This window comes from Podarcis bocagei, assembly GCF_964188305.1.
Source record: "Podarcis bocagei genome assembly, chromosome: 16".
Taxonomy (NCBI): domain Eukaryota; kingdom Metazoa; phylum Chordata; class Lepidosauria; order Squamata; family Lacertidae; genus Podarcis; species Podarcis bocagei.
This window is the reverse complement of record NC_138142.1, coordinates 25,488,166-25,513,434: the sequence shown is the minus strand read 5'-3', so window position 1 is coordinate 25,513,434 and position 25,269 is coordinate 25,488,166. Positions and strand designations below refer to the sequence as shown.

Sequence of the window (25,269 nt, the reverse complement as noted above, 5' to 3'; positions counted from 1 at the left end):
AAAATGGTCAAAGGCCTGGAAACGATGCCTTATGAGGAACGGCTGGGGGAGCTGGGCATGTTTAGCCTGGAGAAGAGGAGGTTGAGGGGTGATATGATAGCCATGTTCAAATATATAAAAGGATGTCACATAGAGGAGGGAGAAAGGTTGTTTTCTGCTGCTCCAGAGAAGCGGACACGGAGCAATGGATCCAAACTACAAGAAAGAAGATTCCACCTAAACATTAGGAAGAACTTCCTGACAGTAAGAGCTGTTCGACAGTGGAATTTGCTGCCAAGGAGTGTGGTGGAGTCTCCTGCTTTGGAGGTCTTTAAGCAGAGGCTTGACAACCATATGCCAGGAGTGCTCTGATGGTGTTTCCTGCTTGGCAGGAGGTTGGACTCGATGGCCCTTGTGGTCTCTTCCAACTCTATGATTCTATGATTCTATGATTCTATGAAATGGCTCAGGACCGTAATACCCCAAGGACCGCCTCTCCCCTTATGAACTGGACCCTGAGATCAGCATCCAAGGCCCTTCTTTGTGTGCCTCCTACACAAGAGGTCTGGAGGGTGGCAACACAAGAAGGGGCCTTTTCTGTGGTGGCTCCCTGTTGGTGGAATGCCCTCACCAGGGAGACTCGCCTGACGCTTTCACTACATATCTTTCAGCACCTGTCGAAAGCATCCCTCTTCACCCAGACTTATGGCTAATTAAACCATCTGTGGCCTTTTAAATGTTATTGTTATTGTTTTTCTTTTTGGGGTGTTATTATTTTATGTATTTTGTGTTTTCATCCTGTAAATTGCCCTGTGATATTTGGATGAAGGGCGGTGTGTAAATTTAATAAATGAGAAAAATAAGAAAAATCCATCTATATGGGTTCTTTCCCTTTCTGTATAAAGTTAAGGGTGCAGCGGGGATTCTAGGCCACGTTCATACCATACATTTATAGTACTATGATGCTGCTTTAAACAGTCATGGCTTCTTCCCACCCCCCACCCAAAGAATTCTGGGTACGGAGAGTTGTCAGGAGGCCCCCTATTCCTCTCCCTGAGGTACAATCCCCGGAGTTCCCTATGAAAGGGGATTGACTGCTAAACCACTCTGGAAAAATGTAGCTCTATGAGGAGAACAGAGGTCTCCTAACAACTCTCAGCACTCTTCATGAACTACAGTTCACATCATCCTTTGAGAGGAGACCCTGACTGTTCAAAGTTGTATATAAGTGCTTTAAATGTATGATGTGAATGTGGCCCTAGTGTGTTGGTAGCCATTAGTACAGAGCCATAGGGTAAAATTTATTCTAGGTTGGCGTAGAATACAGACGTGACTTCATCTAGAAACCTCATTTCCCCCTTCTCCTACTTCTGCTTGGGCTCTGTAAACTCCCTACCCACGCTCCCACTGTGGGCATGCCACTTCTCAGAAGCATCACACTATTTGCCCGTCTGTTCAGTAATTTTGTTATTACTAAGCAGACGGCCCCAAAATATGGTGAATCTGGCTCCCTTTTGCTTATGTTCCCAGTTATGTCAGTGCAGATATTCTAGATTTGCCCAATTTAGTTGTAGAGTTTGTCATAATGTTGTGCGTAAGCCCCCTGCCCCTGCTGGAAAAAAGCTGTACAACTGTGGCTGTTTAGAACTGCCTTTTCTTTAGGGTTGTTTTCTGAGTACATTGGCAATTATGCTGTGTACTACTTTTCTGGTATCCTTTGAATGCTGCGTTTTTTACAGCTGCTGTTCATGAACTTTGAGCACAGAAAAAGTCAGAATCACAAGACAAGATAGTTTTGGGCTTGGCAGAAGCAGCTGGGAGAGTCAATGACCTCTCAAACTTTTCCCCTTCTGGATTTAACACTTAATTTAATGCCCAAGGAAAATATAAAACAAGGGTTGTTTTATAACCACAAAGTCCAGGCATCAGAGTGTATGGGAACAAGTAGGAGGAGAGGGAAATAAGATGGAGAGAGACGAAAAACTAGGCTGCCAATTTTACTAACTGGTTCAGGGATGAGTAGGTCCCTTGCTCTTCAGCAAAGGAAATGTGCCAAATGTGGCATGTTTCCTCTCTTCCAAATAGGCAACAGTTATTCCCATTTTGTGAAAGTATCAGAGAGGATCATTTGGCCAGGACTGTACAGGGCAGTCTTTGTCAACCTGGTGCCCTCTAGATGTTTTGGATTGCAAGCCCCCATCCAAAACATCTGGAGGGCACCAGGTTGGCAAAGGCTGATAGGAGTCCTTGACAGATTTGCAGCACCAGCAAAAGGAACCTAAGTTTTTTCCAGGGCTAGGTATCTGCCTCAAGGTTTAAAGTTTGAAAGCAGGGAGAGAAAGGATGAGTGTGAGAAAATGCATGTAGTGTTTTCACATACCTGAGCTTCACATTTGCTTTTGGGCTTCTTTGATGCTATTTATGTATACACGTGACTGTAGTTAATGCAGCATAAGGGTCTATATAACAAGAATAAGTGTTTTAGCCAATGTATCAGAAGCTCCAGGGGATGGCCAGGAAATTCATGGCTTTGCTGCCCTCTGGATGTTGTGAACTACATCTTCCACCAGCCTGGCTGCCATGTGGAGATGATTTAATACATGTACATTATCGTTACATTTAAAGCATTTATATCTTGCATTTGTGCCTTGATATGAGCCACCAACAATAGACAGATACTGAACCTGACCCACACTGACATTGGCTGTAGCTTCAAAAACTTGTGCTTGAGCCTTGCTTTTTCCTCCTCCCTCTCATTCCTTTCTCCTTATGTGCCATGCCTTATTGTGAGCCTGCAGGCCGTGACCCTCTTGGAAGTGATTTTTGTAAGCTGCTCTTGAGAGCCTTTGTGGCTAAGGGACGTGGCATAAATGCTGCGAATCAATGAATCGATAACACCTGGATGAACGGTCTTAATTGTTATAAGGAGGGAGGCAGCCCTCTCTCTCCCTGCAATCCCGGGTTCAGACACGGGCCCCAGCCTAATTCTGCTGGCCCAGCTCAAGTTCTCAATTCATACGGCAAGTGAATGCTAAGCAGAAGTGGAGTTTGGTGCCTTGTGGGTGAAAATATCCCCTGGTGATGATGGCGAGAGCTCTGGTGTGTGTTTCTGTTTCTGCGGTGCTTGACTAGAAAGATCCTCATTGGGAGGGCTGCACTTACTGAAAGAGAAGAGGATGGGCATGGAGAAAGCACCAGAAGGAGGGAGTGATGGAAGTGTGGCTGAGGGGACACGTGGGGAGCCAGCCTGTTCCCTGGGAAGAACAGCGGATCTGGGCAGGAGAAGAAAAGAGGTACCAAGAGCAGAAGGAAGCCCATCCATGTGCTGTTTCAGTTCTGGGGGAAGAATGAGAAGTGCTAGAAGAAGAGATGTGGGAACGCACCATGAACGCCTCCCTTGTTCTCTTATCCTGGCCATGGTGTCCACCTGAAAGGTGCCAGTACTGAGTTCCAATGAGTCCTAGCTGGGTGGGGGGGAGCCCTTGGAAGGATATATATTTTTGTTGGCTGTGATATGATAAATGCATTTCTCGTCTGCAGTGCGTAAGTGCAGCCCACTCTCTTCTCCCTACAGAGGTTTAGGAGTGGTTCAAAAACCTGCCAGATTTGTCTGACCAGGACGAAAGAGGACTTGCAACAGAGGACCTACAGGGCTGGGCTGGCTTCAGCCTCTCGCCTCCTCAAGAGATGGGAACACCAGTTTAGGTTTATCTCTCCGTTTCTTGTTTTTCCAGTCTTAAGATGGAAAGGACACACTCTGCATCAGTTGAATTTCTTTTTTAAAAAAAATTGATGAAAATTTGTCAGGTTTGCACCATGCATTCCTCCTAATATGTACGTTTTTAACGGGAACGTTTAGGGGACTTGCTTAGCCCCCCATGTCCACTGGCTGCACACTACTGGTGTCAGCACACTAAAGTCCTGATTCCTACATCATATGAAAGGTACCTCCTGATGAAATGCTTTCTGTGGGAGGCTTTATCTTGTGGAGCATAATGATCTATTGCCTCTCTATGGAATGAGGTGATCTTTTAGGTATTGCGGCCCTGAGCGGAATAAGACGGCACCACAGCTTGAACTTGCTGCAAAAGCAAATCGAATCATGAAGCCCTCAAAACAAATTACCAAAAATTAACAAATATATTCAAATCAAAATTTTCCAAGCATAAATAATTCACTACGCTAATTTCTTTTAAGCGTTTCCCCCGTCTCTTCCTGGCTTTGGATGTGGCAAAGTCATGAATCATGTCGGCGTAATTCAAAGATCTAACAAATTCAATCTCTGCAGCACTCAGGAGGGGATAAAGCAGCGAGGTGCTCTTGAGGCATGGTGGATCAGAAGCCTTTCTTTTTTTAAAAAAATCCTTTTAAAAAAGGAACATTCCCCACTATAGTGATTGATCATTCATCTCAAATACAGACGCAATGCAGTTTCAACATTTGGGGGAGTAATTTTCCATCACCGCTGAAAGCCCTAAATCCAAACACATCTGCTTTCATCGCCTTTTCTCTCAATATCCGAGAAGGATGTGAATTTGACAATGGCTGAAATGCGTTCATTAAAATCTCCTGGAAGGTTGTCTGGGTATTTCACGCACAGATGTTCAGTCTGCACATTTTGTGTGAAAATTTTATCAGGACACGGAAACCTTTGTCAATATTGGCCTAAACCTTCCCCTGATGTTCTGGGATTGAAGAATCTGAAGACAGTTTTGTGACTGAGATCTCACCCACACTTACGCTTGTCCTGTGTCTAGAAAGCACAGATCCGGGGAGTTTTCGGGTTGCCCTGCCACTTTCCCTGGGAAAACCCAGTTGAGGTTTGCTCTGATTCAGCGGTAAAGATTGGGCTTTCCCAGGGAAAGCAGTGGGACAAGCAGAAGTCTGAATGAGCCTTCAATTTGTGGGTGGCAGCATCGCCACATGTCTTCTGCAGTGTGTGGCTGATTTGTGCTTTTGGTTTGTGCTCCTTCAGCCCCTAGTCTTGTCGTCAGAACTGCCCCACTATTTCCTGAGGAACGTTTTCTAGACTCCCCAGTAGGTTTACAACACTGAAAGCTCAGCTTGAACACTTTGGAAGCTTAGGTGGCTTCTGCTGAATGGATCAAGTAAGTCACACAAAATACCAGCCTCCAAAGTGTCCATTCTGTCCCTTTAGGATCCTTGCAACCACCTTTTGAGATTCACCATCCCTGTTTCTCCCTAGTTCTTTGAGATTGTTGTGGTGTGCATAGCTTTGCTGTTCTCCCTGAGTAGTGGTGTACCTGGCTTTGGTGAAACAGGCCCCCACCAGGAGCACAAAAATCACCTATTTGACTATGATGTTTATGATGCATATTTGTGGGGCAATCAAACATGATGGGAGCTTCTCATCTCTCTTGCACAGCGGCACATAGGCGTGCATTATTTTTTTTTACCCTTCTTTCTCATCTTGCCCTCATACAGGATGCTTAGAGCACTTGGATTGCATAAAATGTAGTAATTTCTACTATGGCTATTGTGGTAAAGTGATTTTTTGCGGTGGGGTGGGGACACCGATATAGTTCCTTGTCAAAGTTGCAAGGAGCTTAGGTAGGCCTCTGTCTCTGAGACAAATTCGGGCATCCCAGGCATTCAACTGGTAGTCTCTTAAGAGTCATCCAGTGGCTGGTTCATGGAGAGAAATACTTGTATCATTCTTTAACAAATCCACACACACACACACCCCAAATAAAATTGCTTCCATGCACCAGTTCACAGCAGACTAGCCAACAATGGTATGTTAGGAACCAAAGCATCCCTGAATAGGCACTACCGGCCTTGGCCATAGCTTTGGCTACAATGGAGACTGATACCTTTCCTGTTTTTTGAGCCATCAGAGGGAAGTTTCTCCCCTGTGTGGCAACTGATGCTTCTGAAGGTCATGAAATGTTCAACTGGTCTGTTGTGTAGCACATAACACAACATGACAGTCAGCTGGTCTTCATGTGACATATCTGGCACTGATTTAACAGACACTGAAAAAGACCTCTCAGCCTTTACTCTTATTAACAATGGCTATTAGATTCTTCTTTGCTGGCAGTGCGATTAATTCCTTTGGAATGGTATCTGACAGACTGTTCCACAGTTGGCTTGCTCCCTGATGTGAAGGCTAGGGACACAGGAAGCTAATTGCCTTATACTGACTGGCAGCAGCTTGCCAGGGTTTAAGGGAAGGGCTTCTCCTAACCTTACCTGAAGACGCCCTGAGTTTTTGTATTAGATTCCCCCCGACAAAAAAGTCATAGCACAGAATGTTACAGAACTCCAATGGCGTGCTTTGTAAGTAAATAAGTTAACACAAAAACAAAGTAAGTCAAATCATAGGAAGGCGACCAAAAACCATTTTTAACACTTAAAAAAAATCATTTGGCAACTACTAACGATAATCAATGAAATTGTTCCTGTGAAAATTATTTCAGAGTATAGTAGTCTGCAAGAAAATAGGACAACATAAAATTACAGTATTTCTTCTAAAAAAACTTCAAATTTGGTTTTTTGCGGGAGGTAAATATTTTATTGGCGATGTTGTATAAAGGGCAACCAGCTTTCCCATGATTTGCTTCTATAATCATTCGAGATTCTTGCTCTTAGATAAGATGTTATTTTTCTCATTATAGTCAAATCCCAAACGTTATTAAGCCAGGAGAGGGCCTTCTCTGTGGGAGCCTGTAATCGTGGAACTTCCTCCCCACAGAGAAGTGTGTCTGGCCCCTTCATTATAAAGCTTCCAGCAAATGCCAGAGACTTACCTCTTTACCCTGGCTTTTGACACTTGAGAGAAGTCTGAAGGGTAACTACATTCCAATCCACATATATTAATCTGAGAGGTACAAATTAGATTACTTTGCTTTGAAATGTGAACCGCATGCAATTCCGATCTGCAGAAGGCCCCAGGGTCAGACCCCAATGGCGTCTTTAGGTAGGGCTGGGAGAGTTCATACCTTCCAACATTCCTCAGATGAAAATAGGAATATTTCTTTCTCTTCCCCTCCCAAATTTCCTATCTGAAGAAGGGTGAGTGCCACCGTTACTACACCACCGAGACATACGTAGCACACCCACCCACCTACCCACCGTCTTTGAACCCCTTAATCCCGATTTTATTTTATTATTTGATAGATTTGCAAAAAGAAGAACACACACCAATAAATGAATTTTAGAAAGGGACAGGATTAGACACAGACACACAAAGAATTAAGAAGAAGATGATGATGATGATGATGAAGAAGAAGAAGGGGCATGACTTGTTATATCAACATGCTCATGTATAACAGATGCATAAAAAGGGGTCTAGGAATGGAAAGGTGTGGCAACCTGGCCATGCAAAAAAAGGGTTCCGTACGAAATTTGAAAACAGAAAATGAAACGACGATGCGTTCCTAATACATCACTGTCACTTTTTGGAACTAGACTTGGGTAATTCTGGAGCTCCAAAATATGGAAGGAAATGCAAATGAGGGGTGTGTCGGAAGCAGCCCCAGCTGACTGCTTCCGTTCACCCGGTAGCAGGGCTTCCATAGCTCTTCCTTGCACAACTGCTGGCTTCCCCCACCACCTGCTTTCAAGTCATATGAAGGCTGCTGAGGCTCAGCAAAGAAGCAGCTGACCCTTGCAGGCGGGCTCTGGCGATGCCAGGAAATGAGGATGACTTGGCTCTGGCTGGACCTTATCACCAGCCTGTCCTGCCTCTGTCAGCCACTTGTCACCTGGCGGCTTCTGAGGTTGATCTCTGTAACACCCAGAGCAGCAGCAGCAGCAGCAGCAGGAGGAGGAGGAGGGACAGGCAGCTGACTCAGCACTTCAAGGGCCAGGCCTGAAAGGTATTATGGGATGGGAGAAAGATGCTAATTTGGATATGTCTTGCAATATCGGTACTACTACTACTAACATCATTTGCATCTCTCTCTGTGTGTTTACCCCTTTCTTAAATAATTATAAAAGCACATAAGCAACATTACATGAACCATTGTCCTAATATTTTGCTTAGGTTTTATAGTTCTTAGCAGGTGCACTTCCCCACCTAGCTTGGAATCCTGGCCCCACTGCTAGGGGACCTTTTGCCCTGTGGTCCCAATCCAGGCCAGGGCTCCTGCACCCATGGTTTACTCTAGAACCCATTCATGCAATTACTCAGTGCAGGAAAGGTGTCTTGTCAAGAGCTTGGCCCTTACTGTGTTTGCAACTTGAGCTGTTGTAGGCTTAATTCCACTTTGTCAGATTGTGCATTTGATTATAGTCTAGCCAGCGGCACATGACATGTGGGGTAGAGGCTAGCGTGTTGGGAATAGGACTGGAGGGAGGCAAAGGCTCAGCTTGGCGTCGTCTCCAAGGGAAAAGCTCCAAGCAGTTGAAGACAAGGGTGGACTTAAGGCAGGGGCATGTGGCTGCTACTAGGCACAGTGGCCAAATATAATGGGCTGCAGGGCCATTGCTCATCTGCATAAAATTACTTGTCTGTAATTAAGGTAATTTGAGGACATGTTTGATAAACGTGGCAGGTGCCAATGCCAGAGTTGCCAGACAGGTTGCTCTTATGCTACAGTATTGTTTTCATTATCCAGCAGGGCGTTGTAATCTTGCAACACAAGGCAAATTCCTTGGGATGCTTTGGGATTACTTCTGGGCCTTCCAGGGGCAATTTAATTGGCTAAGCATCTGTGTCAAGCTTTGGTCACCTGCAGGCATAAGTTTCAGTGGATGGACAAAAAGCTCCTAAACCAAGAAGGAGAATTGGGGGACCAGCTTAGACAAAGGCATGGATGTATGAGCCGGACTGCATAATGCTCAAGTAATCTCCTGGCATATGCCAATAATTTTGGAGGAGTTGCCAGTTTGAACAGAGAAACCAATAGGTGAAAGGCTGCCTGCTTGACCTTACCTCTCTTCCTGTTTGCTCTAAGTAAACTGGCTGGAGCAGGTAAAATGCGGGAGACTTTCTCCAGCACCTGGTACCCCTCTATTGTTTACAGAATCACAGAATTGTAGAGTTGGAAGGGACCATGAGGATCATCCAGTCCAACCCTCTGCAGTGCAGGAATCTTTAAGAAACAAGAAGGCAAATTACTCCCTCTGATTTCGCAAATACCCTTGTGGTCCGATGCAATTCCTAAGCATTTCTGGTCACTGGTTTGCCAACAATGAAAAGAATTTACAATACTGTATTGAATGTCCAGTCCGCCTGTGCCAAATAATTGAAAAAATAATAAAGGATTGAAAAAGTAAAAAAAGAAAAGAAAGAAAACATTCTTTACAGCTTATGGTGGATAAACTTTAAACCAGCCTTCTTGTACCATGATGGGAGCCATAGCCCAAAACAGCTGAAGAACACCAGGTGGCAAAGACTGCTCTGAATTTTGTGCCAGTACCAGACCACATGGGAAGCTTATGACTTCAGATTCCCTCCTAGGTTTTTGCTACCATTTGTTTTCAGTGGATCTTTCCCACAGTCCCAGGATTAGTGGCACCTCCTTGTTTGGTGCCTTGCAGAACTCCCCACTCCCTGCCATCTTCACCTAGGGCATGATAAACTTGTCCCTTAAGTCTTCCTCTTTTCTGCATATTTTTATTGCGAAAGTTTTTACCCTATAGAAGAATGAGAGATTCCAAACATGAAAGTGTGAAACATTAATATGGCAAATAAGATGCACGGCTAATGCTCAAATTGAAGTAAATCAGATGCAAGCAACATCTCTTCTCTCTCCCCCCACCCCCCAAAAAAAATTGGTACCTGCAGTTACAACATTTCAGTTTCATCTGCCCAGGTACTATCAAAGCATTGAGATCCCTTTTCCCGCTGTTCTAGGAGAGCATCAGGGTTGAACAAAGAAACGCCTGTCTAAGAAACGCCTGAGACAGATTTGCTTTCTGTCCATGTGTTCTGACATACTCCGTGGAATGGTCCCAGACCACAAAGAAATTCATCAGTTTAGCTTTTCCTTCTGCCAGTTTTAATGCAACTGATAATTTCCCCACCGTTACGATACTCCACAGTGTGTTTAGCCAATTTATTTATTATTTATTTATCATTGATTACATCTGTATCCCACCTCTCTTCCAAGGAGTTCAAGGTGGTATGCATACTTATCCCTCCCATTTTATCCTCACAACAAACCTGCAAGGTAGGTTAGGCTGGGAGGCAGTCACTAGCCCAAGATCACCACCCAGTGAGCTTTATGGCCAAGTTGGGATTTGAAACCTGGTCTGACCAAAAGAAAGTTATCAAAGGTTTGTACACAAAATCCCCATTTTCTCCATCCCATATACTGAGAAGAGCCAACTGCAGAGTGAGAGTCACATAATTGTTTGCATTTACAGCAAATAAATGCTTTGTAGCATTTATTCAAGCAAATATCACAGTCCAATATGAAACAATGTGGGGGCAATCCCAGCACAGGTATATGTAAGAAAAACCTAACTTCACAGCCTCTCCAGCAGTTATAGCCCTAAGAGCCAGAAATGTGTGCCAGGCGCAGAGAGGTAAGATCCCATTGATGGATCCAATTTAAATGGCATTCTCTGGCCATTGCAGAAATTGATTTAACTAGTTGCTTATGCCATATATCAGTGCAGCACTCATGTGTGATAGACTGCTCAATATCACATTTCCAAAGCACTTTCAGAGAAAATGAAAAGAGCTGGTTGTTTCGTCATTTAATAAAGAATATATTTTTGGGACCAAACCCTTAGTACTGTGTTCATATTCTAGCATCAAGAGCTCAAAGCTGCTGAGCTCTCTCAGTGCTATATCTTTGCTTGTTTTATTGCTGATAAAATGACTGTCAAGAATGTGAAGTTAATTGACACGCATGCCTTGAGGTTTCGTGGGAAGTCCCTCTATGGATAAAGGGTGTTTATATTTATAAAGATCTCTTACTTGGTGCAAGCTTCTATCATGCCAGTCCCTAAGCTGGACAAACTTACTGCATATGGGTAGTAGAAAGACTGCCACAGGACCAAAGGAAGACACAGAGAGAACCTTCTGACAATAAGAGCTGTCGACAGTGGAACAGTCTCCCTCAGGAGATTGTGGACTCCCCTTCCTTTGAGGTTTTTAATCAGAGGTGCGATGGCCATCTGTCATGGATGCTTTAGCTAAGATTCCTGCGTTGCAAGGGGTTGGACTAGATGACCCTTGGGGTATCTTCCAACTCTACAATTCTATGACCCAGGGCTGGATCAAGACCTTTAGAAGTCCTAACCAATGAAAAGATTATTTTACATCCCCCCCAACCTGTGTAATTCAAAATTTAATGTATTTTTAATCTTTGTTGGAAGCCGCCCAGAGTGGCTGGGGAAACCCAGCCAGATGGGTGGTGTACAAATAATTAAAATTAAAAATAAATAAAAACAATACTAAACCATGAAATATAATTTTATTTTTCAAAATGACACAAAATTGACATGTATGCTGAAATGTACATGCATAGATGCCATGTGTAACACAGGACAGGATCCGGCTTCCTTACTCTGGTTCGATGTACATTAGTGGGGCATCCCCTGGTTTATTTCAGGATGAGTAATAAAAAGAGAACAGAAAAATGGGGGGAGATTTCATTTACAATTCTGGTTTCCCCCATGATTCCTATTTTAGTGTTTTCCTTTTCGAAATATCAACTGTCAAGCTTTTTGCAAAGTTTCTCATTTGGGGGGGGGGGGTTGCCCTAAGCACGTGCTCAGTCTGTTGTTGGGTAATCCATCTCTGGTGAGACCCCTTCCATGAAATTGTCTCTCCACTCCTTCCAAACCAGGCAAGTGGTTTTGGTAAACTGATTTCAGATCCAGTCTAAACTGCAGAGTTAATTCAGAATTAAGATTCTGCTTTCTTCTTTGGTTAATTCCATTCCCAGCCGTGGTCTCTGCGTTTCATTGTGTAGAAAGGCCTCCTCTTTTCCTTCCTGCTTCACTGGAACAACCACAAGCAGAAACACTCTGAGGATGCCATCATGGCAGCAAAATACCACACACAGTATTTAGAAATCTGCCTTCTGATCAGCCAACCCAGTTCCGCTCCAGACAAGCAGTTGGCCAAATACGTTCTCTTTCTGGTGGTTGACTTCCTCTTTTCTCCTCTTCTGCTTTAACAGCTACCAAGCTAGCTGCCCCTCCGCCACTCTCAACCAACCCGCTACTGCCGTCTGCTAATAACCAGCCATGAACTCCGGACAGTCTTCCCACCTCTTGGGCTGCCTCTTGATGTTCGCGGCTGCTCTGGCCACAGATCAGATGCCAAGGCTAACCTTCCGGAAAGGTGAGTAACTCAAAGGATAGCAGCAGCAGCACCCAGGGGGAGATACTGAAAGGGGGCTTTGAAAGAGAACGAGGGAGATTTGGAAGAGGGAAGGCAACCTGGGTTGAGATGAGTGTTTTCGATGATTGCACTGCTTATGAATGCAAGCTTGGGAATGAGTACTGAGAGCTGAATTTCCACACAGGGTTAGAGTAGGGTTCTTTCCAAAAAAACCCAAACCAAGCATGAGTAGGTTTCTAGTCCTCATGGTGGCAAAGATAGGCTTGCAACTGCAGCAATGACAGTTCTGCCGTACTTGTCTTATGACTTGCACTCTCCCTCACTGAAGCGGCCTCCCAGAACACCTCCCCAAAACTCATTTTAGGGTTTTAGGGTTCTATCCAACTAAGGCTGTGCCAGCATTGCCACCTTAGAGCACTGTGAAGTTGTTTGTTTCTCTGGGGCATTTCACAGCTCTTTCTCCTCTAGCTGTTTGCATCAGCACGTTCACATCATTAGCGGGTCAGATTCATTTCTGTTTGTTTACATACCACAGGGGCATTGACGGCAGAGATGTCTTTTCCCTATGCATAGTTCCCATAGTTCCCTGTGAAGAGGGAATGATCATTAACTGCTCTTGAGAACTGTAGCTCTGTGAGGGGAATAGGGGCCTCCTAACAACTCCCAGCACCCTGTACAAACTATGGCTCCCAGAATTCTTTGGGGGAAGCCTTGACTGTTTAAGGGGTGTCACAGTGCTTTAAATGTAGCCTGACATTATCCTTGAAGGCCAAGCCTCTCTCACAGTGGGAGGACAGAGGTTTGGCTCTCCAGAAGGGGGGCAAACAGGCCAGGCTAAACTGCCACTGGCTCCCCTTCTTCGCTTGGGCCTTGCACCTCATGCCTGACTCATATGTCAGCAGAGCAGCATGGGATTTCTTCTTTCCATGGCGCTGCTAAGACACTTATTTCTAAAAACCATTATTAGGGTGTCAGGGAACTGCCATCAGAGCATCAGGTGGTGGAGGGACTCAGGCAGGATGAAAGAGACTCAACTGCTGAAGCAGGGACCAGCAGGGGGAGGAGTGGGTCTCTGAGGGAATGCGAGCAGGAGGGAGGGCTCAGGGAGGCTTCCAGCGAGAACAGTGGGGAGGTATCGGAGTCTCCCATAGGGAGACCCATACCTCGCAGGAAACTGTCACGCCGTGAGTCCAGGAGACGCGTTTCCGTTAAGGAACTTCTTTGTTGGAAACGCTTCCGCAGACAGCCACTGTCGGACTCTACTAGTGACTAGAGCAGACATGTCTGAGGAGCTCCGTCACACACGGAGGTTTGTGGGGGCGCACAAACTCTGAGGGAGCACGTTTTCACGCACAAGCAGCTAATCAAACCCTCACAGCAGTCCGACAGTCTTTGTACGCTGCCTGTGCAAGAGAAGGCATCATGAGCGAACCAACCGGAACCGGAGGAGCAGGGGCTGGAGCTGGTCCAAGCTTGGAAGATAGATACCGAGCGTTGGAGGTTCAACTGGCCCTGCAGACGGCGAGGCTGGAGGAGAGAAGGGCTCAGGATGCAGACAAGAAGGGGAGAGCCACTCAATTCCCCAGAAAGGTACCAGGATTGGTGCAGAAATTTGGGGGGGACCCCAAGGACTACCATGCTTTTAGGACAGAGATGCAATATGCCCTTAATGTGCAGTTCGATGAGTTCCCTGATGAGGAATCGCGAGTTGCTTTTGTAATTGGGCATCTTGAGAAAGGGGCTAGAGACTGGGTGCGACCCCTAATGGCAACGCACAATGACATACTAAAGGACACAATGAAGTTCTTTCGTGCAATGGATATCATGTTTTCCAGCGATATTGAGGAAGGGGTGGTGCGCAGACAGCTAATGGCTTGTAAGCAGGGGAGTCGATCTGTCCGTGAATATTGGACTGAGTTTACCATGCTGATTCACAGACTGAGTTGGGATTTATCGGCGGCACCCGTTCAAATGCTATTTGAAGAAGGTCTTTCTTCGGGGGTGAAAGACGAGCTGGCACGGAGCCCCAGGGCGGAGTCTATGGATCAGCTGACCAAATCTGCGCTGACCATAGGAGCGCGGCAGGAGGCAAGAGCCTTGGAGAGGCGGGAAGGGAGAGGGGAACGTTGGAAGGAGTTCCGCATTCCAGACATTCCTGAGCCAGCTTTCCCGCCGGCAGAGCCGATGGAAATCGGAACAGCGCGCGCGCGCGCATTTTCAAAAACCAGCGAGGGAGCTAAGAAGGAGGGAAAGGGCCCCCGGAAATGCTATCTCTGCCAACAGCCAGGCCACTTTGCCAGAGTCTGCCCCCAGAGGAAGGAATGGCAAGGGATGGTGGGAGCTGTTGAGGGGGGAGAAGAAGGGGGAGCGGAGCAGGTAAAAGCCAACGCCTGGTTGCCACAATTGGGGCACTGCAGCCAGGCCAAAGAGCAGTGAAAGTGCCCGTGCCAGAAGCTCCTCGACCTGCTCTAGTGATTGAAGTGTCGCTAGAGCTGCAGAATGGGCACCCCCTAAAAATAAAGGCGCTATTGGACTCAGGCAGCTCCTGCAATTTTATGAGCAAGGAGTTTGCTGCTGAACACCAGATACAGACCATCCCTTTAAGCAACCCCCTGCAGGTGACCACGATTGATGGCAGGGAGTTGTTGGGAGGAGGAGTCCGCTTGCAGACTGTCCCAATGATAATGAGGGTGGCAAGGCACACAGAACTGATAGCGTTTAATGTGGCCACCCTGGGAGGCGCTCCCATTATTTTGGGAATGAGCTGGCTAGCTCTACATGATCCGCTGGTTGGCTGGCATCAAAGAGTGGTGTCCTTTGGTTCAGCACATTGCCTAGAACACTGCAAAGGGGAGAAGGGTTCAGTAGGGGCCCAAGCCACCCTAGCAGGGACTGAAGTAATGGGGAAGGTGAAGGTACCACCACAGTATGCAGATCTCAGCGACGTGTTCAGCGAGAAGGAAGCTGACCAACTACCACCTCATAGACCCTTTGATTGTCAGATCAATTTACTCCCTGGAGCACAGCTTCCCGTGGGCAAGTTGTATGCCATGTCAGACAGGGAAATGCAGGAGTTGCGAGGGTTCATTGACAAGAACCTGAAGAGAGGCTTCATCAGAGAGTCCAAAGCAGCAGGGGGGAGCCCAGTGTTCTTTGTGGACAAAAAAAATGCGGACAAGCCGAGACTTGTATGTGATTTTAGGCGGCTGAATGCAGTGACTGAACCGGTGGCGTTCCCTATGCCCAGAATTGATGATATTTTGACCATGGTGAGGAAGGGAAAGATTTTCACAAAGCTGGATCTAAGGGGTGCGTACAACCTGATACGCATAAGGAAAGGGGATGAATGGAAAACCACCATGTTTACCCCTTTGGGGGCGTTTGAATACCTCGTTATGCCATTTGGATTACAAGCAGGCTCCGCGTGTTTTCAATCTTTTATGAACCACGTGCTGGGCCCTTTGCTCTACAAGAATTGCGTTGCCTTTCTAGATGATGTGTTGGTGTATTCTGAGAATGAGGAGCAACATGTGAGAGACGTCAGAGAAGTGTTGAGCAGACTGCAAGCCAACAGGCTGTGGGTCAAACTGGAGAAGTGTCGGTTCCATACCAAGGAGGTGGAATTCCTGGGGTACCGCCTGTCAGACAAGGGATTGGCCATGGATCCCGGCAAGGTACAGGCAGTGCTGGAATGGAAAACACCCAAAACCAAGAAGGATGTGCAGAGGTTCCTAGGGTTTGGAAACTTTTATCGTAAGTTCATCCGCAACTTCGCCCATCTGACGGCGCCCATCACTGACTGTCTCAGCAGTAAGAAGAAGTTTGTATGGACGGCGGAGGCGGGGCGAGCGTTTGAGGAACTGAAAAGGGCCTTCGCCTCTGAAGAACAACTTCTGCATGTGGATTTACGAAAGAAGCTAAGGGTTGAAACAGACGCATCTGACAGAGCCATAGGGGCGGTGCTTCTTCTGCAGCCGGGGAAGGAGGAGTCGGAGTGGCGTCCGTGTGCCTTCTTCTCGCGGAAGCTGAACAAATCCGAGAGGAACTACACGGTGTACGACCGAGAACTGCTTGCTATTCATGAGGCGTTCCGGAGATGGAGGCATCTGCTAGTTGGTGCACAACATAAAGTGCAAGTGTGCACGGACCATAAAAATCTAGAGTACTGGAGAACGGCGCGAGTGCTCAACCAAAGGCAGTTGAGATGGGCCCAAGAGTTCTCCAAATTTAACTTTGAGATTTGTTATGTGCCAGGCCCAGAGAATGTTAGGGCGGACGCTCTCTCACGCAAGCCTGAATATTTGGAGGGGGAGGGAGCACCCGAAGAAACCCATATCATTCCAGAGGACCGCTGGGTGTGTGGGGCGACTTTGGTGGGGCAAAGGGAATTGGTAGAGGGTACGGTGCAGGATGCATACGCCCAGGGGAAACTCAGGGATCTCAGAGGGGAGGAAGACAAACCCGGTGGTTTTGAGGAGAGAAATGGGGCATTGTATTATAAGGGAGCGTTATATATACCTGAAGGGGAATTGAGGGAGAAAGTACTCAAGCAGCTGCACGATAGCCCCACAGCAGGGCACTTTGGGCAACACAAAACCATGTGGCTGGTTACCAGGGAATTTTGGTGGCCCAAGGTCAGGGAAGATGTGCGGGAGTATGTGAGAGGGTGTGAACAATGCCAAAGAGCCAAGGGGGAGAGGCAGGCGCCGGCTGGTTTATTAGAACCACTGCCCACACCTGAGAGACCGTGGGAAGCAGTGGCAATAGATTTCATGACTGATCTGCCAAGGTCTAGAGGGAAAACAGCCATCATGGTTGTAGTAGACCTGTTAACTAAAATGGCCCACTTCATAGCCTGCTCACATGCGGTTACAGCAGAAGAAACCGCCAAATTGTTTGTAGAGAATGTGTTTAGGTTGCATGGCGCCCCCTTGAGGGTGGTTTCAGACCGAGGGAAACAATTTACTTCCAGGTTCTGGAGGAAGCTCATGAGCTTACTGCATGTAGAGGTTAATTTCTCGACGGCCCGTCATCCTGAAACCAACGGGCAGGCGGAAAGAGCAAATGGGGTTCTCCAACAATATTTGAGGTGTTATGTTAATGACAGAGAGAATGATTGGGTGGAGAAGCTGGCGTTGGCAGAATTTGCCTACAACAATGCAGAGAACGTGTCCACGGGGATGAGCCCCTTTTTGGCTAATCACGGGTGCCATCCCAGAGCCTTCCCAGGGGGGGAGGGGGAGAACTGGAGCGTTCCAGCTGCAGAACAGTTCGTGGAAGAAATGGAAGCGATCCATCGCCAGCTCCAACTCAACTTAAACAGGGCTAAGGAGGAATATAAGAGGCAAGCAGACAAAAACAGAAGGGAAGGTGAAAGCATCAGGGTGGGGGACCAGGTGTGGCTGTCAACCCAAGGGTTGCCATTCAAAGGAGGTTGTAAGAAATTAAGACCCAAAAGGCTGGGTCCGTTTGAAGTCATACAGCAGGTCAATCCAGTGGCTTTCAGGCTCCGGTTACCGAACCACATGAAGCTGCACCCAGTTTTTCACAGGTCGTTGCTGTCACCGTATAGAGGAGACAGTGAGGGGAGGGTCACTAGGGGACCAGCAATGGAGGAGAAGGAACACAGCTACCATGTAGCGGAGATCCTCGATTCCAGGTGGAAGGGAGATCAAGTAGAGTATTTGGTAATGTGGGAAGGGGAACCGGAGTCGGAAAACACCTGGGTTAGGGCAGAGGATGTCAATGACGAGGTTTTAATAGAGACTTTTCATCAGAGGTTCCCACGTAAACCTCAGCCTGTAGCGAGGTTCCGAAGGGAATACTTTGCCACCACCGACGAGGAAGAGGAGTTGGAGGGGTTCCCAGATTCTGAAGAGGAGGAGGATTCAGCTGGCCAGGACGACGATCGATGGAGAGAATTGTTCGAGACGTCAGAAGATGAGGAAGATTCGTTTCGGGGTTTTAGCCCTTCACCTCCCAGGGGGGAGGAATTGGGAGGGGGTGAGGGGGGCCCTGGAGGGGAGGTGGATGTCAGGGAACTGCCATCAGAGCATCAGGTGGTGGAGGGACTCAGGCAGGATGAAAGAGACTCAACTGCTGAAGCAGGGACCAGCAGGGGGAGGAGTGGGTCTCTGAGGGAATGCGAGCAGGAGGGAGGGCTCAGGGAGGCTTCCAGCGAGAACAGTGGGGAGGTATCGGAGTCTCCCATAGGGAGACCCATACCTCGCAGGAAACTGTCACGCCGTGAGTCCAGGAGACGCGTTTCCGTTAAGGAACTTCTTTGTTGGAAACGCTTCCGCAGACAGCCACTGTCGGACTCTACTAGTGACTAGAGCAGACATGTCTGAGGAGCTCCGTCACACACGGAGGTTTGTGGGGGCGCACAAACTCTGAGGGAGCACGTTTTCACGCACAAGCAGCTAATCAAACCCTCACATAGGGCAATGTCTTTACTAGCCCAACCGAAGTGTCCTCACAAAACATTCTGGGGCACAATATATTTGCTCTTCCAATGAGCAATCAGTTGAGGGACACATTTAAAAAATGAAGGAACATGCTTAAAATGGCCTCCCCTTCTAACACAGTTAGGTAACTTAGGCCCCACTGATACCATACATTTAAATTATTATTTATTATTATTATTTATTGGATTTATATGCCGCCCTATACCCGCAGGGTGGTTCACAGAATAAAGTCATAATATAAAACCGCAAAATACATAATCAAAATAAAAACAACAACCCAATAACCCCACCCCCAAAAGGTCATAGGATGTCAAGGGGCAGAGGGTGTTAAATCGCTGACAGCAGCAGTTAAGAGGCCCTTATTGCCCACAATTGTTGCAGCTCCCTGTGAAGGGGAATGGATTGTTAAACCACTCTGGGAGCTGTAGTTCTGTGAGGGGGATAGGGGCCTCCTAACAACTCTCAGCAACCTTAACAAACTATGTCTCCCAGGATTATTTAGGGGAAGCCATGACTGTTTTAAATGTATGGTGTGGCTGTGGCCAAAGAGACAGTGCCCCTGTCTAAGGCCAGCTGGCGAGGTTATGGTGTCAGAGGTCAGGTTCAAACAAGGGCCGCCTTGATATTTTCACCGCTACGGTCACACCACCGTCCATATGCACCAGCTCATATGTGTCCATGTCCATACACGTTCATTGTGCACCAGTGTGGCATAGTGGTGACAGTGGTGAACCTGGAACTGAGAGGACCCCAGGTTCGAATCCGTGAAGCTCAGTGAGGTGACCTTGGAGCAGTTCCCCATCTTTCAGCCACACAGGATCCGTTGGGAAGACCAAACTGAGGAATTTGCTGCTGTAGGATGCAATGGTGTCCCATCAGCTTTAGAAGGAGGCTGGGCAAATGAACGGAGGCATAGGAGTCTCTTCCTAGGAGCCGAGGTTCCTTTGGCCCCTCCAATAAAATATTTGAGGTGGCCAGCCCTCTCCTCCTGAAGTTGATGTGTTTTGTGATTGATTATGCAGGGCAGGGCTTACCTGGGCTCCCCTAATATTTTATTCAAGTTGGCACCCCTATGTAGAGGATAAGATTATCGAAGGGTCCAGTCCCGAGGGCTTTGTGTTGGAGGTGGTGTGCCTTTGGTTCCCAGTTTCTGGGGAACATGAGTGGGGAGAATGGCTGCTTTTGCACTCGGGTCTTGCCTTGAACTCATTAATGGCTGAAGAGCAGTAATTTTTATCCCAGTCGACATCTGCATTGGATTTTACATTGTTTTTAGATATGTCTTTATTGTTAAATCACTTTGGGAAGTTTCAGGGCAAGTGTTTCCTAAATGAAATGAAATGACATAAATGAATAGATGGTACTATTGCGCACTGCCCCAATCTCGGAGCAGTAAGAGACTCCAGGCACTTACCCAGAGTTTGACCCAGGCACTTACCCTTGATTTCTTTAGGAATGAAGGACAGCAGAGACTGGGGTGTCCTTAGGAGATATAGTTTTATTCACACATATATACAAGCTGAGCATGGGGTGGAGTGGGGGTGGGGGCTCAAAGCGTTAACATCCCACCAGATCTTGCCTCCTCAACCAAAACTCCCACATACAAATTCATGGAGGATAAAGATCCACAATACCTCTGCTCTGCCTCCATGGTCGGAGGCAACAATGGTTCTGAATCCCACAGGAGGGGAGAGGGATCTTGGGATCAGGTCCTGCCAGCAGATTTCCCACAGGCATCTGAGTGGGAACAGGACAATGGACTAGATGGGCCGCTGGCCTGTTCCAGCAGCTCTGCTTGTGTTCATATGTTCTTACACAAAGCCCTTCCATTGGCTTAATGTTCCTTTTCCTAGGATGATGGTGGCATCCAGCTGGGTGAGGGGTGTGTGGGAAATGCCCAGGTTCGCCTGGCGCCTTCATTATATATTTTTAGGCAACAGGCATAAATTTTCCTCTTCAACCAGCCCTTTGGCTGATTGACATCCTACAGCCATTTAATTGTATCTGTGGGAAGGTGGGGGCTATTGTTTTGTTGTTTTGGTTTAATTATTTACTGTGTTTTATCTTGTATTTTATTCTGTGGACCACCCTGATCGTTTGATGAAGGGCAGTATATAAATAAAAAAATAAATACAATACCTGGAGAGCATCATCACCAGGTCACTGATGAGAATGCTTTACCGGCCATCTGAAATCATGATCTGGTCTGACTAGTTCAGCTCACCTTGGGTTGCTCGGAGCAGACTCCATTGAGATGAATGGACATGACCAACTTTGCTCCATGAATTTCAGCAGATCTGCTCTGAGTAGTGCTAGCAGTGGCCCCAATCCTCTGCCTATATGCTCATTGCTCACACAGATGCATGTTTGTGGTACGCAAGTGAGAAGAGGGGCTTCCTTCCTCCACACTGGCTTAATTTAGCAGCCCACAGCTCTGGCCACTGAACTGCTCTGTGCAAAGGAAACTTATCAAGTGGCCGGAGGGTGGGAGGAAGACGGAGTGGTGGCAGCAGTTCCTTTGTCAACCCAAAATAGAGCCGGTGTGGTAAAAGCAGCATCTTCCGGCAGTAATTACTCGGACATCTGTGCTGCCGACGTGTAGGAAACAAACAGCAGCTGCTGCCTCTCCAGCCCATTGATTCCTTCTCTCCAATCGTTTTTTGCTGTGAGATGGAGACTGGAGTGGGTCAGAAAGAGAAAAGTGGGCAGGGGCTGGCTGTGGACTAGAGAGGAAGCTGCCGCAGACTAAGTCCAACCCTGTACCATGGAGCTATGGCTCTTCCCCTTCGAATAAAACAAGGTTCTAGACCACATGTTTCTGAATAAAGGGCTGCTTTTAATAAGAAGCTGCCTTGCACAAAATCAGACCATTGCTCCGTCTAGCTGTCAGGACTGTCAAGACAGACTGGTAGTGGCTCTCCATGGTTTCAGGCAGTGGTCTTTTCTGGCCCTACCTGGAGATGCCAGAGATTGAAGCTGGAACCTTGTGCATACAAAGCAGATGTTCTGTCATCACACTATGACGCCCCCCCTCCCCCACCCAACCTGGACCTAGGGAAACTCCATGGATGCTGTACAGTGCAAACTAAGTGCACTTAAACCTCTGGAAGCCAATGTACACAAGACCATTTCAGGCCTAGAGCCAAAATTCTTGTGGGTTTTTTGGGAGGAGAAGGGAGGGAGGGGAGGACCTTAAAAATACACTTGTGCATGGGTGGGTGTCAGGGAGAGGGTATTTTTTAAAAAAAATTAATTTAAATGTGGGTTACATAATCTGAACTTCCAACTCAAACCAAATCCTCAAAGTGGAGATTAATATATATATCATTGTGCACACCCCTCCAGAGCATGAGAAATTTTGGGAAGGACCTTGGCTCGATGGGAGAGCATATGTGTTTAGCTAACTGAAGGTCCCAGGTTTTAACACCGTGATGTCTCCACGTAGTGCTATGAGAGATTCCATCTGAAACCCTGGATTGCTGCTGCCAGTCAAGGAAATAGGATGAATGACCAGTCCCGATGGATGAATGGGCAGTTCCAGTATAAGGAATCTTCCTATTTACAGTAAATCAGACTTTTTGTTCAGAAACGTGGACTAGAAACATACCGTACTTTATTTTGAGGGGATGGACCCCATAGTTCTGGGGCTGAGCATCTAATACCTGCACTGCATGCAGAAGCTCCTAGTTTCAGCTCAGGAGTAGAGCATCTGCGCTGCATTCAGAAAGTCCCATCTTCAATGCCCAGCATCTCCAAGAATTGCTAGGGGAAAAATGCTGCCTGAAACCCCAGAGAGCCACTGCCAGTCATTTTAGGCCATGCTGAGCTAGATAGACTAATGGTCAGACAGACTCAGGATAAGACAGCTTCCCATTTTCCTAAATTCCAGTAGCGCTGCACTCACTCAGGCTTGGTGCCCTTTGGAATGAGACAGCTGGGGGTTCGCTGCCAGTTTATAACTCTTGAGAGCCATTTACAGATATACCAGTTGTGTGGAGGGGATGGAGGCACCCAGCCAATGTCTTCTGCTCTCATATAAGACTTTAGGGTGACTGCCAGCACCCTAAGAACCCCAAACTCTGCTCTCTGTGTCTATTCTCAGTCTGGACCGTCTTCCCTTTGCACAGACCTCTGGATGACATCCTTTGCTTTTCAGATGGCAGGAGAAGAGCTGCTTCAGAACATTAAAAATAGGAATGGTCCTGTATCCAGAAACAATTGGCTAGCAATTTAGTTCCCATGGCAACATATTGCCAGGCTATTGACACACTGTCAAATCCAGGTGTTGCCTCAGGATATTGCTGCACTGATAGCCCTGCTCACATAACAACATGCGTGTGCTTGTATGCATATTTTAAGAATGCTCCCAAAAATCTCACTTGATTTTCTTGCTAGATTTCCTCTTTCTGAAGGGATACCCAGGAATTACCCCTTGTTCTTTTAATTTTAATAAAAAAACCTGAAGCTTGTAATGTTCCTGTGCAGAAGCTGTCTCATACCATTGTTCCATCTAACTCAGTATCATCTACACTGACTAGCAGCAACATTCCCAGGGTTTCAGGCAAGGGTGTTTCTCAGCCCTACCTGGAGATGCCGTCAGAGATTGAATCTGTGACCTTCTGCATTCAAGGCAGATGGTCTGCCACTGAGCTACATCCCTCCATTTGTGCTTCCCTTCACTGCCTTGCCATGCTACTGATGTGCATGTAGGCTTTAAGAAAATATTGCAAGGTTGCAATCTCAATGGGATTGTGTGCACAAGTGCTTAACATTCTATTTTGTGTGGAGTTTATGCAAGTCCACAGGAGTGTATGTGTGCACATCAATAAAACACATGCAAAAAATGCACAGTCACACCAGGTTTGCTTCTTTGCAGTGTTTTGGTGGCTCAGTGCATACTTGTTACTATAGCACAGAGCAATGAGAAATGCAAATTGGACTGTTTTTCTCCAATTATGGAATTAATTTTAGGACATCTCCAACTTAAATCAGAATCCAGGTGGACTGGAAGGCTGAGCAGAGTCATCTCACTGGCTCTGCTCAGAAAGGAGAAGGGGTCCGTCTGCTCCATTGCTAGAAAAGTCAAGGAAAAGAACTAAAAGCTAAATCAAAGAGGGAGCTCTTAGTTTCTGTTTCTATATGTTGGAAGGGGGTGCATTCTCCTAGGTGTGCTTGGTCCCTAAACCGATCACTGCAGCCCTTGGGGCCTCCAAAAGTTTGCCTACCCTTGCTCTTGCAGGCCAGCTCAGTGTTTTAATTCTAATCTGAACTGCATCTCACCACTTCCTTCCTCTAAGGTTGTGGTGGGCTTTCATTCAGAGAAGTACTGACAGTGTCAGCTCAGAGTGAATATTGCTCCAGATGTTGGCAAGTTTTGTTGGTGTGTTCATTGGCTTAAGGGCCCGAACGGATGCATGGGCAGCTAGAGACCCCAGGGCACAAATGTAGCCCCAGTGGCTTCCACAGGAACCTAGGAACTTCTATAAATTCACCTGGTTCAGTATTGTCTGCCCTAACTACCAGCAGCTCCCCCAGGGTTGCACATGGGGGTTGTCGTCCCCCATCTTGCTTGGAAATGCCATGGGACGAACCTTCTGCACATAGAAAAGATGCTCTACCACTGAGTTATAGTCCTTTTCATTTGGATCTTGACACAACCTGTGGGAAAGGACAATAGCTCAGTGGGAGAGCCCTTGCAAGCAGAAGGTCCCAGGTTCCGGGTAGGACTAGGAGAGGCCCTGCCTGAAACTCTGTAGAGTCATTGCCATCCACCATAGACAATGCTGAGATAGATGAGCCATCTCTGTCTAAGTAGGCTTCCTAAGTCTTTGTGTCCTTGTGCATAGGGCTGATCCCAAGCAAATGTGACTCTGACACCAGTGTTCAGGAAGCCATAGAAAGCTTGCGGCGATATGTTACTGTTTGGGGTGGGGGCTGCCTAAGTAGGGAGGGGACAGTCGCATAGATTCTGTTAACAATGTTCTCTCTATATACCCCTTTCCTGCCGCAAAGTCCAAGTGTTCTAACGTTGCATTTCCTAATCCCTACCCTTGATAAATCACTCTCTCCCTTTACTTATTTGCTTCCTAGATTCTAGGTTGGAAACCTCCAACCAAATTTCCTGGGCAGCTATTTTGCCCATCTTTGCCTTTGGGGGGTAGGGGACTTAGCATATAAGTTATCATAGAATCATAGAGTCAGAAGGCACCATGAGGATAATTTAGTCCAACCCCCTGCAATGCAGGGATTTGCATCTGTCCCATACAGGGATTGAACATGCAACCATGGCTTTATCAGCACCATGCTCTAACTAGCTGAGCTGGCATTGTGACGTCAATGCATCTTGTCCTTACTGCTGGCACATGGAAATGCTTGGGCAGTGAAGTAGGATGCTGGCCCTGCCCTCACTTCTCCATCAGGTCACCATGGCTCTGCAAAGTTAAATGGGTAATTCCCAACCTGTCTGTGGGTGCAAAGGGCCCCCTCTAAAAAAGGAGGAACCTATTCCTGGACTCTGCCTTTCCGCCTACAGCCCATCAACCACCATTGGGGCAT

General features: G+C 47.0%; 1 protein-coding gene across 10 annotated transcripts in view; it reads left to right on the top strand.

The window, feature by feature from the left end:
• The window catches only part of SEMA4A (semaphorin 4A), an 80,130-nt gene that overhangs the window by 28,805 nt on the left and 26,056 nt on the right, over nucleotides 1–25,269 (top strand). For 9 of the 10 annotated variants that reach the window (XM_081174554.1, XM_081174557.1, XM_081174555.1 and 6 more), the window contains one exon: nucleotides 12,084–12,247. In XM_081174554.1, coding sequence (XP_081030680.1) covers nucleotides 12,151–12,247 — 97 coding nt within the window. In that variant the 5' untranslated portion in view covers nucleotides 12,084–12,150. Of the gene's footprint in view, nucleotides 1–7,682; nucleotides 7,821–12,083; nucleotides 12,248–25,269 lie in introns of those variants that run through there. The other variant, XM_081174553.1, reaches the window with a different exon arrangement.